We start from the raw sequence: 14,092 nt of genomic DNA, 5'->3' as shown, positions 1-14,092 counted from the left end.
TCTTGTAGATGGTACACACTGCTGCCACTGTGCGTCGGTGGTGGAGGAGGGAGTGAATGTTTGTAGATGGGGTGCCAATCAAGCGGGCTGCTTTGTCCTGGATGGTGTCGAGCTTCTTGAGTGTTGTTGGAGCTGCGCCTATCCAGGCAAGTGGAGAGTTTTCCATCACACTCCTGACTTGTGCCTTGTAGATGGTGGACAGGCTTTGGGGAGTCAGGGGGTGAGTTACTCGCCTCAGGATTCCTAGCCTCTGACCTGCTCTTGTAGCCACGGTATTTATATGGCTGCTCCAGTTCAGTTTCTGGTCAATGGTAGCCCCTAGGATGTTGATAGTAGGGGATTCAGCAATGGTAATGCCATTGAATGTCAAGGGGAGATGGTTAGATTCTCTCTTGTTGGAGATGGTCATTGCCTGGCACTGCGGACCTGATTTCCCCCTGTATATTTTCTATGCACAGGAAGCTCGTTCAAATGATGGGAAGGGACTTTTAGTCAGAAAATTGTAAAGGGCAGTCCTTTACATTGTTGGTTTGAGTGTGCATGTACCACAGATGTGGACAACCTGGATTTTGCTGGACACAGAAAACTGGGGACAGTGTATTTGTGTCTTTGCCTGCTGTGTCCACTCAGGCAATGGCTCAGTTGATCATTTCATTGTTCAGCATGATACTGAACCATACAAACCAGGAGGGACCCAGGTTCAGTTCCCTGAGTTGTTCCTGGGATAGAGAGGGAACATATTCACCAGGGCACCAGCAGTCACTGCAGAGTGACTAGCACCTGTGAAACTCTATCCTGGGGAAAATATTAGTCGCAGGAGGGTCATAGCTTATTGATCTGTCCAGATCCAGAGTTTTATTACCTGAGTTGAAGTAACAATTATTAAATTCTAGCTGTTTTCTTATTCCAGAATATGGCTTTGTATCAGACACCTCCAAGAAAGTTGGATAAATTTATTTTTGATTATCTCCAACCCGACCAAAGATTCCAACAGCAGGTGGCTGATACCATCGACAAGATCTGCAGGTTTTTAAAGGAAAGATGTTTCTCTGGTAACCGCTCCATTAAAATCATTAAAGCTGTGAAGGTGAGTCTAACAGAATCCAAAACTCTTCAGAAATAGACCAGTAAAAGACTGTACTCACTGGCAAACAATATAAGGTGCCTTTGGTGACTCATTGAATAATTGCACTGATAGAGTACTGAAACATACAGACCAGGAAGGTTCCAGGATCAACACTGGGTCTTTGTTGAGTTGTATGTATACTCTCTACAAGAGCAGCAGGACTGCCACAATTTGTTTTAGTGCCCCTTGGCTAGGGAGAGGGAGAATCATGTAAGCTTCCTGCTCCTGACCACTTTTCAATATCTCCTGCTGAAAAGTGTATATGTTGATGACATGGGGATCAATCTCTGGTACATACTCCCTCATTATCAAATGAGCTGGTAAGATCCATTGTCTAGGTTCATGCATGAAGTTTATTCTCAAGCATGCCTGGGACATTGCATTCACCCACTCTGTGATGTCCACCCATGCAGCTTGCACCTGGGATTTGACAATTGGGTGCTGTTTGGCACTAAACTGGACCACTTTCCTTTGTTCCATTTCCACAACAAAGCCTCCAAAGTCATTACTGTAAGCTTTGCTGCCTTCCTCCCGACTCACCTGATCAGTTTGTTGCCACATTACAGTGCAATCCCCTTTAGGAGCAGGTAGCAGCTCTTTGAGACCTGCAGTCTTGCCCCATTTAACAACTTGCAGCTAACTAGATTGTGAGGTTCCAGAGTGGTGAGGAACATGAATTGATATCTTCAGGAGAAGAGGGAAGAAACACTGGGGATTGAAGGGGCAGATTAAAGGAAAGAAAGGAAACAATGATAGGGATGATATCTGTGTCAAAAAGTCCAAACTGAATGTTTATATTATTTACGGAAGTAATTCCCTCCGAGTCACTTTAAGCTGCACTGTCTAACTTCCAACTGCCTCACCATGATACTCCTAAAGCCTTTGATTTGCTCAAGGCACCCTCACATCCACTTTCAATGCTTTTCTACAGTAAATCCTTCACTGACTCCAGTTTCACTTGTTCCACTTGGTATGGCCCCCAAGCTCAGTCTTGAAAATTTCAATTGACTTGGAACCCACAGCCTGTAGGAGAAGTGAATTCCAGATTTTACATCACCCTTTATGTGAAGAAGTGCAACCTGATTTTATTCCTAAATGGCCTACCTCTAATTTTTAGATTATCCCCCTTGTTCTGGATTCTCCCCACCAGAGGATATAGTTTCTCTGCATCTACCCGATCCAATCCCAATAGCATTTGACACCCTTTGATTAAATCACTCCTCAACCTTCCAAATTCAAAGGAAACATTAGACCTCATGCCACAGTCTTGCCCTTCCATACTGCTCTCTGGTATTGGATTTAGCAAAAGGCCGAAGTGACAGTAAAGGAACCTACGAGGTTAACATTGAATATAGACCCAAGGTAATGATGAGATTCAGTGCTGATTTGAGTGGTAACATATTTTTCTAAACATTTATTTAAAAAGTTGTGCAACTATTTCACTTTTCTTTTCAGGGTGGCTCCTCTGGGAAAGGAACAGCTTTAAAAAATGGCTCAGATGCAGATCTGGTCGTCTTCATCAGCCAGTTCAAAGGTTTTCAAGACCAGAAGCAAAACCGGGGTGATATCTTGAAGATAATTCAGCAGATGCTGCGGGAATGCCAGCAATGCATCGCATTCGAGATCATTATGTCAGAGCCCAGAATAATTAACTTGCCATCTGGCTTATCAATTTCTCCTCGTTCCCTGAACTTCCAGTTTAGATCCACGGAGCAGTCTGATTCTATAGAGGTTGATGTTCTGCCAGCATTTGATGCTTTAGGTATGAGATATTGAATGCAAATGGTTGGGTGGAAATTGCAGGAAATTAGTTATATTTAAAGGGGTTCTTATTGTGTGCACCAACAGCATAAAAACATCCATTCAGCTACCTCTACTGTTCCCCCAACCCATCCCCTTGCCCACCAAGCCAAACCCTCCCCAGGTCTATCCCACCATGATCTTGAACACACCATACCCCTCCAACACCTTTCGCCCTTTGGCCAGCTTGGTGAGACTGCCTTCAGCGGATTTCACTTCTATCTTTCCATGTGTAGCCGTTTCATCTCCAGAAATGGGATCCATTGTTGGCCCCTCCTTTTCCTTAGCATGGGACCAGAGGGCCACTAGAGGTGCATCTTAGGTAACCGCGTGTCCCAGGCTGCTCGCAAATCTGGTTTCAGGTTTCGAGCTGCAGGAAATGAGTGGTCAAACTTTTCCAGAAACTTTCAACAGCAGCTCCCTTTGTAAATGGGACCATTAATCAAAGAAGTAGATACCTACTGGAAACATTTATCAGGATAGAAGTAGAGATGACAATTGGGGTCCAGTCCAGGAAGGTAGACCAGGTTCCCATGTTGGTTTCCACGTCTGCCCTTTGAGGCCAGTACACCTCATTCAGTGTACTGCCTGCAGAGATGAAATGGGTGTCCAGTGGTGGGGCGAGGGCTGGAGTGCAGGTGCAATCCCTGCCCTGGCTCCCCAAGTCCCTTGTGTTGATGACCTTGTAGGGGCAAATGCAGCCTCTTCACTGCATTCCCCGCCACCCCCTCCCCATCCCCCACCACCACTCCAGCCCACAAGGCTATCACAAAAACCCACCCTTACAACTGGGACCCAGTGTATGCTGGTCCTGCTGAAATGGCTGAGGATGTTTGGCTTCAGGACTTCTACCTGAAACCTGTCTTTCTCTTTTGTTTTGATGCCATCAGACATATTGGGGTAGAATTTCTGTAGGGCTGGTGCAGATCATCGGCCATAATTTTGATGGAATTCCCAAAGAAACAGCATAAATGGCTGTTCCCATCATTTCTCCATGGTTTCTGCCAAAGTTACGGTGGTAAATCAGGCGAGCCTGGTGGAAATTCCAGGAAATTGTATATTTCCAGCATTTTCTATTTTTAATTTGAGATTTTCAGCACTTAAGTTTTTTTTCTTCTAACCCTTACAAAATGACCTTCCATCAATCATGAGCAATTTGTGCTGTGTTAGACTGCCCAGAACCTAAAAATAAGATTTCATCTTTTCAATGTCCTTAAGGTCAGCAAACACGGGCCCGCCCGAATGTCCAGGTGTATATAGACCTGATTGAAGCCAATGGGGTTGGAGGAGAATTCTCAACATGCTTCACCGAACTTCAGAGGAATTTTGTAAAGAAGCGCCCAGTTAAACTTAAAGGCCTCATTCGCCTTGTGAAGTATTGGTATAAAATGGTAGGTTTGGGAACTGCTGTTGAAGTTGATTTATGTGCTATGACCAAAAAACTTCTGAATGTATTTCTCTGTTATTTTAACAAAGGCACCAACATAAACAACTTTGTTAAAATAGCATAGGACTCGTTTCTTCCGAATATTCTACAATATGATTTAAACCTAGATGATTCTTGAAGCCTGACCAGTTGATCTCGCCCTGACATGGTGCTAAAAGTTCTGCTTCTATGGTTTCCAGCCCAGGATTTCCCACTATAACGGATGGAAAAGCCCGATCTGGCGAATTTCTACCCCTGTGTCTCCAAGTGTTTCTCTAGTTGACCAGTCAGGGCTCTTTCAGACTGACCTTACCATAGGGATTCCTAAAACAGTAGACAGTGCAGCCATGATGAAGTAGCTATGTAATTTTACACTCATTCGGTTGCGCAGCTGGTCATAAACCTCTCCTTCTAGGTTTGTTGACCAGATTCTAATCCAGCTCAGATTTAACAGAAGAAGAAATAAAATTTGGTATGTTTGCACTGGTTTATTCAGTGTAAAATGAGCACAACAATGGCAAATTTAGCAGTGGGTATCCCACACCCAATACATGTGGACCTTCGAGGCCACTGTTAATTTAGTTGATCCCATCTTCTATTCATCCAGGGTGCTAGGGCCCTTGTATATGTCAATGAGGGACCGACCACCTGTTTAAGGACCCCTGTAGGAAATTGATTTCAGATGAACAGTGCAGGAGGTGAGCCTCCTCGGGATTCTTCAGTGCAGTAACCGCCATCAACAACTAGGTTATTTTAAAATAATTTTTTAACAATGTTGTGGAGAAAGGATGAGCTGGAGCGCTTTCAGGCCAGCCCTGGGGCTCCCAGTTTGTGCATTTGTCATGATTTTGTTGATGTACAGTCCTCAGTTTCTGTAAGATCATATGTGGCCCAGTCACTGGTTTTGACATGCATCCAGCCCCGAGCTCCAAAAGTGCCGACATGCATGTAAATGGGAATGTTTTAAGGTTGGGGCAGAGTAGAGGAAGCTTTGCCTTTCATGCAACCTGTATTATTCCTGATCTGGATGTGCTTGATCAGGTAGTTTAGATGGAGTGTCATTCTACACCTGCCTTGAGGACTGCTTGATGTTAACACTTGATGCCAGAAGTGGAAATGGTTCTGTTCCCATCCTCATCTTGATAAGTACAAAGATTTATGCAAAGAAGTTTCAGCACTAAAACCTAAATTTTGTACGGTGAGGCTGCACACTGTGGGCGAGGGAGGGGAGAGAAATTATTTCATATAGCATCACTTGCTATGCAGACTTAGATGTGTTCCCTGGAGCAGGTTGTTACCTGCGCCATCCACGAGCTTTCTTCAATGAGATTAACAAAGAACGCCACCTAGGCTGCACAGGTAGCGCACTGCCCCTGGGGAATAGACAAGGTTTGTGCTCCATGAATGAATTTCTCCCCCATGGTCCCTCAACAGACTCAGGCACAAAGGTCAATGTGACTAGCTTGTGATTTTCCAGCCATAGCCTCTGCACTCGTGTGCAGAAAGAGACCATTTGGCCCATCATGCCTGTGCCAGCTCTTTGAAAGATCTATCCAATTAGTCCCACTCCCCTGCTCTTTCTCCATAGCCCTGCAAATTTTCCTTCACAAGTAAATAACCATTTTTCTTTTGAAAGTTACTATTGAATCTGCTACCACTGCCCTTCCAGGCAGTGCATTCCCGATCATAATAACTGACAGCTAAAAAAATTCTCCTCGTCTCCTCACTGGTTCTTTTGCCAGTTATCTTAAAGCTGTCCCTTTGGTTATTGGCCCTTCTGCCAGTGGAAACAGTTCCTCCTTATTTACATTTAAAAAATATTCTTCAATTTGCACTCCAGTTGAGCAAGACTCTGCACTGGGAGCATCGCCTAGCAAAGTTTACTTTTCAATGCTTTGAATGAGAAAATAACTGTGCAAGGATCACAAGCTTATGCATTGACTTATTTTTACCCAACAGTATGTGCGCCCGCACAAAAAGGAACTGCGAAGTAGAGAGTTCCTCCCACCAAAGTACGCCCTGGAGCTGCTGATCATCTACGCGTGGGAGAGTGTTGAGGGGGGAGAGAATTTCAACACCGCTGTAGGATTCCGCACAGTCATGGAACTGATTGTTAGATACAGTGAACTATGGATGTTCTGGACTGACAACTATAACTTTGACTGTTCCCGCGTTGGCAACTTCCTGAAAAGGAAACTCCAAGAGCCAAGGCAAGTTGGATTTTTTTCCAGTATTTTTCCAGTTGGAAAATCATAGAATGGTACGGCATAGAAGGAGGCCATTCAGCCCATCCTGCCTGTTCCGGCTCTTTGAAAGTGTTATTCAATTAGTCTCACTCCCTTGATTTTTCCCCATAGCTCTGCAAATCTTCCCCATCAAGTATTTATCCAATAATATAAAAGCAAAATACTGCAGATGCTGGAAATCTGAAACAAAAACAAGAAATGCTGGAATCACTCAGCAGGTCTGGCACATCTGTGGAAAGAGAAGCAGAGTTAACGTTTCGGGTCAGTGACCCTTCCGAAGAAGGGTCACTGACCCGAAACGTTAACTCTGCTTCTCGTTCCACAAATATTTATCCAAATTACTTTTGAAAGTTATTACTGAATCTGCTTCAGGTGGTACATTCCGGATCATCATAACTTGCTGTGTAAAATAAATGTATCCTAATGTCCTTTCTGGTTCTTTTATCAGAAGTTATGGACATAAGTAATAAAAATTAACTAATAAAGGGATTTATAAGCTTCCATGATGGTTCAGTAAGTAAATACCCCAGCGTCTGTGGTATTGGAGGGTTCCTTGTTCAAAATTTTCTTCTTTTGGTAAGAAAAATGATGAGGTCACATATTACTTGGAAAATAAGAATCTAAGTTGGGGGGAGGAACAAAGGGATCTGGGAGGACAAATACACACATTACTAAAAGTAGCAAGGCAGGTTAATAAGCCTATAAAAATAGAAAAACAAGCACTAGGGTTCATTGCTAGAGGAATAGAATTGAAAAGTAGAAAAGTTATGCTGAGCTTGTACCAAACCTTGGTTAGATCACAGTTGGAGTACTGTGTACAGTTCTGGTTGCCAAAAGATGAAAAGAATGTAGAGGCACTGGAGAGGGTGCAAAAAAGTTTGACCAGGATGATACCAGAAATATGAGTTTATACCTATCAGCAAAGAATGAACAGGCTGGGTCTCTTTTCTCTTGAAAGGAGAAGGCCGAGAGATAACCTAATAGAGGTTTCCAAAATGATGAAAAGTTTTGACAGAGTTAGCACAGAGAGAATGTTTCCATTATTGGGGAAGGAGAAACCTAGAGGCCATCAATATAAGATAGTCACCAAGAAATCCAATAGGGAATTCAGAAGAAACTTCTTTACCCAAAGAGTGGTGAGAATGTGGAACTCGCTACCACAGGGAGTGGATGAGGCAAATAGTATCGAGGCATTTACGGGGAAGCTAGATAAGCATATGAGGGCAAAGGAAATAGAGTGTTATGCTGATAGTTAAATGAGAAAAGATAGGAGGAGACACAAGTCCATTCCAAACACCGGCATGGACTAGTTGGGCTGAATGGCCTGTTTTTGTCTTGTATATTCCATGTAATTCTATGTAATTGCTGATCTCTGCTACATCAGTTGACCTTGGGCAAGGCAATGACAGACATGCTCACCTTGAGCTGCAAGTACTCTGTTTAAAATTCATATAAAAGAGATAGCTTTTAATGATTCCATTGACTGGTGTATACTTTTATGATCAGACAGCATTCTTTGCTTGAATACTAGCTCAACGATTGTGAAAGCAACAGGATCCGAGCCACACCAGCTGAATATAACCCCAGTCTTCTCTGCTCATCGACTTTGGCCTTTGCTCAGCTATGTTCTGTTTCACCTTCTGATCCTTCCTCAGATTCACTGTCAGCTTTAGGGATGGCGAGACATCATGATCGAGGCGGGAGCCAAATTGCTGTTCCTGTGAAAAATAAAAGCATTTACTCACATGGGAAAGTCTGGTTCAAATGTGTTATTTACAGTAAAACCTGCAGTTGATTTATCAGAGTTGGGTATATAATGCCTCTTTTACTGCGTATGCCTCAAGGAATCACCCACTGCTCACTGACGAGTCTTAAAATATGTGCCTGAGAAATTAAATCACAGAGTTTTGTGCAGTCTGAAGAATGAGCATCTCAGAATACATCCATTGACTGGTGGTGCTTGTGTTGTTTGAACATTTAGGCCAATGATTCTCGATCCTGCAGATCCAACAGGAAACGTTGCTGCAAATGCCAGATGGGATCTAGTAGCAATTGAAGCTGAAAAATGTTTACAGCAGGACTGTGTGTCGGACATCACCCCCTGGGATGTTGAGGTAAAATATCATAGGAAATGCATGTTGTAGTCCTAAAGTACTGGAATTTTCTAAAATTTAACAGATAGAGGTACTTGTACGATTTATATCAGACGGCAACTTTCCTCAGTGGCCACTCGATGTGGAACGGGTAATAGAAGATAGTGATCCTATCAAGGGGTTCATAAAACACAAAGACATTTTGTTAGATCACCACAACCCTAACTTTGGTTTACTTCCTATATTAGTTTATGATTGCCTTCATCCCCACTACAAATTCATGCCTAGCCACCAACTCCACCCCTTTCCCTGTCCATTGTCCGTTCATTAACCGCTACTTAAGGGCCTCCTCCTGCCGATGCTGGTATATTACCAGCTGTGGGCAGGCTGCCCAGCACCCCCAGGAGGCTGCTCAGTAAAACCTGGTGGCCTCCTTGCGGGCAGCGGGACCCCTCCTGATCAGGGACCCTGTGCCCCATGGAGGACCTTCCCATGGCACAAGCCGCCCCACTGCACCACATTTCCACCCCCCACCCCCGACTTTGCCTCAACGGTGCCTGGCTGATTGTCCCTAGCGAGGCCTAAAACCCCACTTACCTTTCTCGGTGCTGGCGTCCATGATCCACCTGAAGCTGGGTGCAGTTCCAGCAGTGGCCACTGCTCCTGGAGGTGCTGCTGGGACTGAGGAGCAGCTGGCCCCCTGTGCTTCTTGACAAAAGGTCTGTTACACTGCTCTGATGCAGAGGTTTGCTGTCTCTGGCAATTTTACGCCCCCCCCCCCCCCCCCTCCTACACTCATGTAAATTCCTTTTTTTTGTTACATTAAGATGCACCAGCTGGGTTGATTTTTCAGAAAGATGATAACATCATAGAAAATTCTGTAATCAGACAGGGGACATTCTTCCTTCAACATCTGGCAGCTCCTGGAGGTGGGACTTCCTGCCTCAGAGGGGTGGAAATCCCGCCCAAGGCCAATTAAGGGCCTGGGCCATGTAAAATCTCTTATGGTTCCCAGGCCTGGTGGAGGCGGGCTCCCCGCAATTTTTAAGCTGGTGGGCGGGGCCTCTGTCCCGATGTAAAATCCTAGCCAGGGTTACAAGTCTGTCGCACTGGTTGTCAGACCTGTCCTTCTTTCGAGTTTAGCTTCCCACCAGCAAAGAAGCATTGAATTTACCACAGAATACAGTAAGATTACTGATGTACCTTGTACAGAACCTGTGTTCTCTTGTATATTTTACAATATTTTGTTTGTCTTTTTCAGCCTATGAAAGGTATACTGGTTTCAGTGAAACCTGTGGCTATTTCGTGCCCCATAAAACATTTCTCCATCAACCCTTTCTTACCCATTCAACGTATTAAACAAAAGTTCGCAAATTTGACCGGAATCTCAATGTCCGATTATTACCTGGAATGGAATGACCAGATGTTGAAGGAAGATTGTACGCTGTCCGATTACGGAATTTTCCATGATGTTACCATCTTTCTGAAAAATCAACCCAGCTGGTGCATCTTAATGTAACAAAAAAAAGGAATTTACATGAGTGTAGGAGGGAGCGTGTAAAAATTCCAGAGACAGCAAATCTCTGCATCAGAGCAGTGTAACAGACTTTTTGTCAAGAAGCACAATCCCAATCCATGTCCTGTCCACATAAATTTATGCCGGTGATTTCTGACAAATTGAGTTTTTGATTTCAAACTGTCAAGTGGATTATTGGTGTTTCAGATGGGGATCTTTAATTGGTGTAGAGATTGCAGAAATTGGGATTATTCTCTTAGAGCAGAGAAGGTTAAAGGGAGATTTAATGGTGATACTCAAAATTATGAAAGGCTTTGATAGAGTAGGGCGGCACAGTAGTGCAGTGGTTGGCACCGCAGCCTCACAGCTCCAGCGACCCGGGTTCAATTCTGGCTACTGCCTGTGTGGAGTTTGCACGTTCTCCCTGTGTCTGCGTGGGTTTCCTCCCACCACCAAAAGACAGTTGATAGGTAAATTGGTCATTATAAATTGCACCTAGTAGAGGTAGGTGGTAGAGAAATATAGGGACAGGTGGGGATGTTGTAGGAATATGGGATTAGTGGAGGATTAGTATAAATGGGTGGTTGATAGTCAGCACAGACTCGGTGGGCCGAAGGGCCTGTTTCAGTGCTGTATCTCTAAATAAAAATAAAGTAGATGAGGAGAAACTGTTAGCACTGGCAGCAGGGCTGGTAGGCCGAGGACAGAGATTAAATTAATTTATTGGAGGAACAAAATCAGGCTGATGGGGAAAGAGCAGGTGAGTGGGACTAATTGGACAGATCTTTCAAAGAACTGGCACAGGAATGATGGGCCGAAAGGCCTCCTATGCTCTATGCTTGTAATCTGGTTTCTACCTCAATGAAAGAATGAAATGTTATTAATTTGTTGGTGCTGATCTAACTGTATTTATTCCTAGTGCAACTGTTCAGATTCACATTAATAAACTCACTATTCAGCATTTTGGGGATTTGTGTGTTATTGTTTTTAATATTTGTACTGGGTGCTGAACAACACAACAGTTTGTCATGGTCACTAATGGTGTGTAATCTGTTATTACCTGACGTGGCTATAATTTCAACATCTTGTTCTTTTATTTGATACTACTTGGAGCACTGATGCAATATTGCTCAGTTATGTTTCTGTCTGCAAGGTAATGCTGCCCTAATTACACAGGTATTCCAACCTCACAGTGCCATTAATAAAGAACCTTTCACAGCCAATAAATTACTTTCAAAGTGTTAGGTCTGTCCCATCCGGAGATTGAAACACATAATCTAGGCTGACACTTCAGTGCAGTAATGAGGGAACACTCCACTTTAGGAAGTGTCATCTTTCAAATGAGATGTTACAAGGATCCAATGGTACTATTTAAATAACAGGGGACTACTCCTGGTGCCCTGGCCAACAATTATTTCCCAACACTGAAATAGATTATTTGATCATTACTCTCATTGCTGTTTATGGGACCTTGCTGAGCACAAATTGACAACTGTGTTTCTCTACATTACAACAGTGACTACACTTCCAAAGTACTAATTCATTGTGAGGCACTTTGGGAAAGTGGAAATATGTTAAATAAATGAAGCTTTTTTTCTTTAATGTTAATGAATGCAGAGCTAATGGTGTCTTAACTGTTGATTCATGTCGCTGAGCGCTGGCTGAACAAAACTGTTGAATTCTAGCAATCGCAAATCATTCAACATTTGTGGCTCTTTTTTGAGGTAGTAGGTTTGATTGGCAGCTGTGTCTGTGTTGGATCTGTGAAAGCAGCAGGTGCTGAGGAACAGGAGGAGGCCATTCAGCCCTGATGTCTGTTCCACCATTCAATGAGATCATGGATGATCTGTACCCCAACTCCATCCGTCCTCGTTGTATCCATTTCCCTTAATACACTTGGCTAGCAAAAATCTATCGATCTTCGATTTAAAATAATTAATTAATAATCTATTGCTTTTTGTGGGAGAAAGTTCCACACTTCTACCACTGTTTGTGTGAAGAAGTGCTTCCTGACTCTGGCTTTGATTTTAAGGTTATGTCCCATTATCCTGGACTCCCCACCAGCAGAAAAAGTTTCTATCTACTCTATTAATTACTTTCATAATCGTTGAATGAAATAAGTCCTTAGCCATAGATATTTCAGGGAATATAAACTCAGTTTATATAGTCTCCTGATATTCTAATCCTTAGAGAGCCCTGGTAACATTTTGATGAATCTGCACCGTACTCCTTCCAAGGCTGATATATCCTTCCTAAGGTGGGGTGCCCACAATAGCACACAGTGTGCCAGGTGTAGCCTAACCAGAGTCCTGTACAGCTGTAACAAAACTTCCTTTTATATTCTAGGAAGGTGAATCGTTGCTCTCTCTTTGACATACAACTCTGCAGCCAGAAAGTTCCCATTAAGGATTCTTATTTGACCACCTGTGCTCATCTCTTCAGCTGTACAGGCGTTCGGGAGACCACATCTGGAGTACTGTGTACAGTACTGGTCTTATTTAAGGAAGGATGTAAATGCATTGGAGGCAGTACAGAGAAGGTTTACTAGACTAATACCTGGAATGGGTGGCCTGTCTTATGAGGAAAGATTGGATAGGCTAGACTTGTATCTGCTGGAATTTAGAAGAGTAAGAAGCAACTTGATTGAAACATATAACATCCTGAGGGGTCTTAACAGGGCAGATGTGGAAAGGCTGTTTCCCTTTGTGGGAGAATCTAGAACTAGGTGTCACTGTTTAAAAATAAGGTGTCGCCCATTTAAGACAAAGATGAGGAGACATTTTTTCTCTCAGTCTTTGGAATTCTCTTCCTCAAAAGGCGGTGGAAGCAGAGTCTTTGAATATTTTTAAGGCAGAGGTAGATAGATTCTTGATAAGCAAAGGGGGTGGAAGGTTATCAGGGGTAGGTGGAAATGTGGAGAAATCAGTTCAGCCTTGAACTTAGTGAATGGCAGAGCAGGCTCAAGGGGCTGAGTGGCCTACTCCTGTTCCTAATTCTTAAGTTCGTATGTATCTCTTAATCTGAAGCTGCCAGGGATACAAGCTGTTCAGAGGCTCCATGATAGAATTTTGCTAAGTAGGAATGTTCCTGTTTATAACATGTACCTAAATTTTGGAAGGTAGTGGTACACTCTAGTTTGTAAGGGATGGAGGGTCTACTGACAGGAGTAATTAATGACATGGAACCCATACAACCTCAAAAACCTCCATTTAATTGGGTTTAAGTAGAAAACATTGTCTGAAAACTTGTAGCACTTTTCTCTGCCAAAAAGGACTTTGCATGAGATATTGGGGATTTTGATCTTGGAAGGGCAGCTGTGTTTTCTAAACGTGTTAGCTCTGACAGCAGTGGAGCTAATGTGGAGCTTTGAGAGAGCAGGAAATTCTTCCAAAGTGAGTCCCCACTGCTTATATGTCTGGTGAATTGGTGCTAACTTGACTTGCCCATTATACACATTGAATGGCTTAAAGTATTACCATTGACAAGACTGCAACAAATCATTATCAAATAAGCTAACAAGACAGCATGCAGAAGAGGGATGCCTCCTCGACTTCCCTATCCATAAACTGTTTTTTCCATTTGGATTGGAATTTTGATGCCGTTCATTGCACAGCTTCTCAGGCTGTTTCAGCAAGTATGAGAGTGAATTTTGGATGACCCATGTATTTTGTCAGGTCACGCTGGTTTATGGGAAGTTCGTACTAAGTACAGTAATCAGTAACCTCTCACCACCCAGCGACAATTAAGTATCCAAGGTAATTGGACCTTAATTAGGTGCTGTTTACTTATTGAATGTAGTGTGTTGGCACTAGTCGAACAGAGGTGACTTCGGTGGATCAGACAGGTCGCAGGATGGAAGACGATTGGATACTCCTGTATGGTGAG

General features: G+C 43.3%; 1 protein-coding gene across 1 annotated transcript in view; it reads left to right on the top strand.

Annotated features, from left to right (window-relative positions):
* LOC137382909 (2'-5'-oligoadenylate synthase 3-like) overlaps positions 1-11,162 on the top strand; it is a 70,412-nt gene extending 59,250 nt beyond the window's left edge. The window contains exons 24-29 of the mRNA XM_068055485.1: positions 911-1,087; positions 2,582-2,888; positions 4,145-4,317; positions 6,312-6,562; positions 8,580-8,712; positions 9,953-11,162. Coding sequence (XP_067911586.1) covers positions 911-1,087; positions 2,582-2,888; positions 4,145-4,317; positions 6,312-6,562; positions 8,580-8,712; positions 9,953-10,210 — 1,299 coding nt within the window. The 3' untranslated portion in view covers positions 10,211-11,162. The remainder of the gene's footprint in view (positions 1-910; positions 1,088-2,581; positions 2,889-4,144; positions 4,318-6,311; positions 6,563-8,579; positions 8,713-9,952) is intronic.
* Positions 11,163-14,092: the final 2,930 nt, after the last annotated feature.

Source organism: Heterodontus francisci, chromosome 23, assembly GCF_036365525.1.
Source record: "Heterodontus francisci isolate sHetFra1 chromosome 23, sHetFra1.hap1, whole genome shotgun sequence".
Classification (NCBI taxonomy): Eukaryota; Metazoa; Chordata; class Chondrichthyes; order Heterodontiformes; family Heterodontidae; genus Heterodontus; species Heterodontus francisci.
Note: the sequence above shows the minus strand (reverse complement) of the source record. Positions and strands in the feature narration are given on the sequence as shown.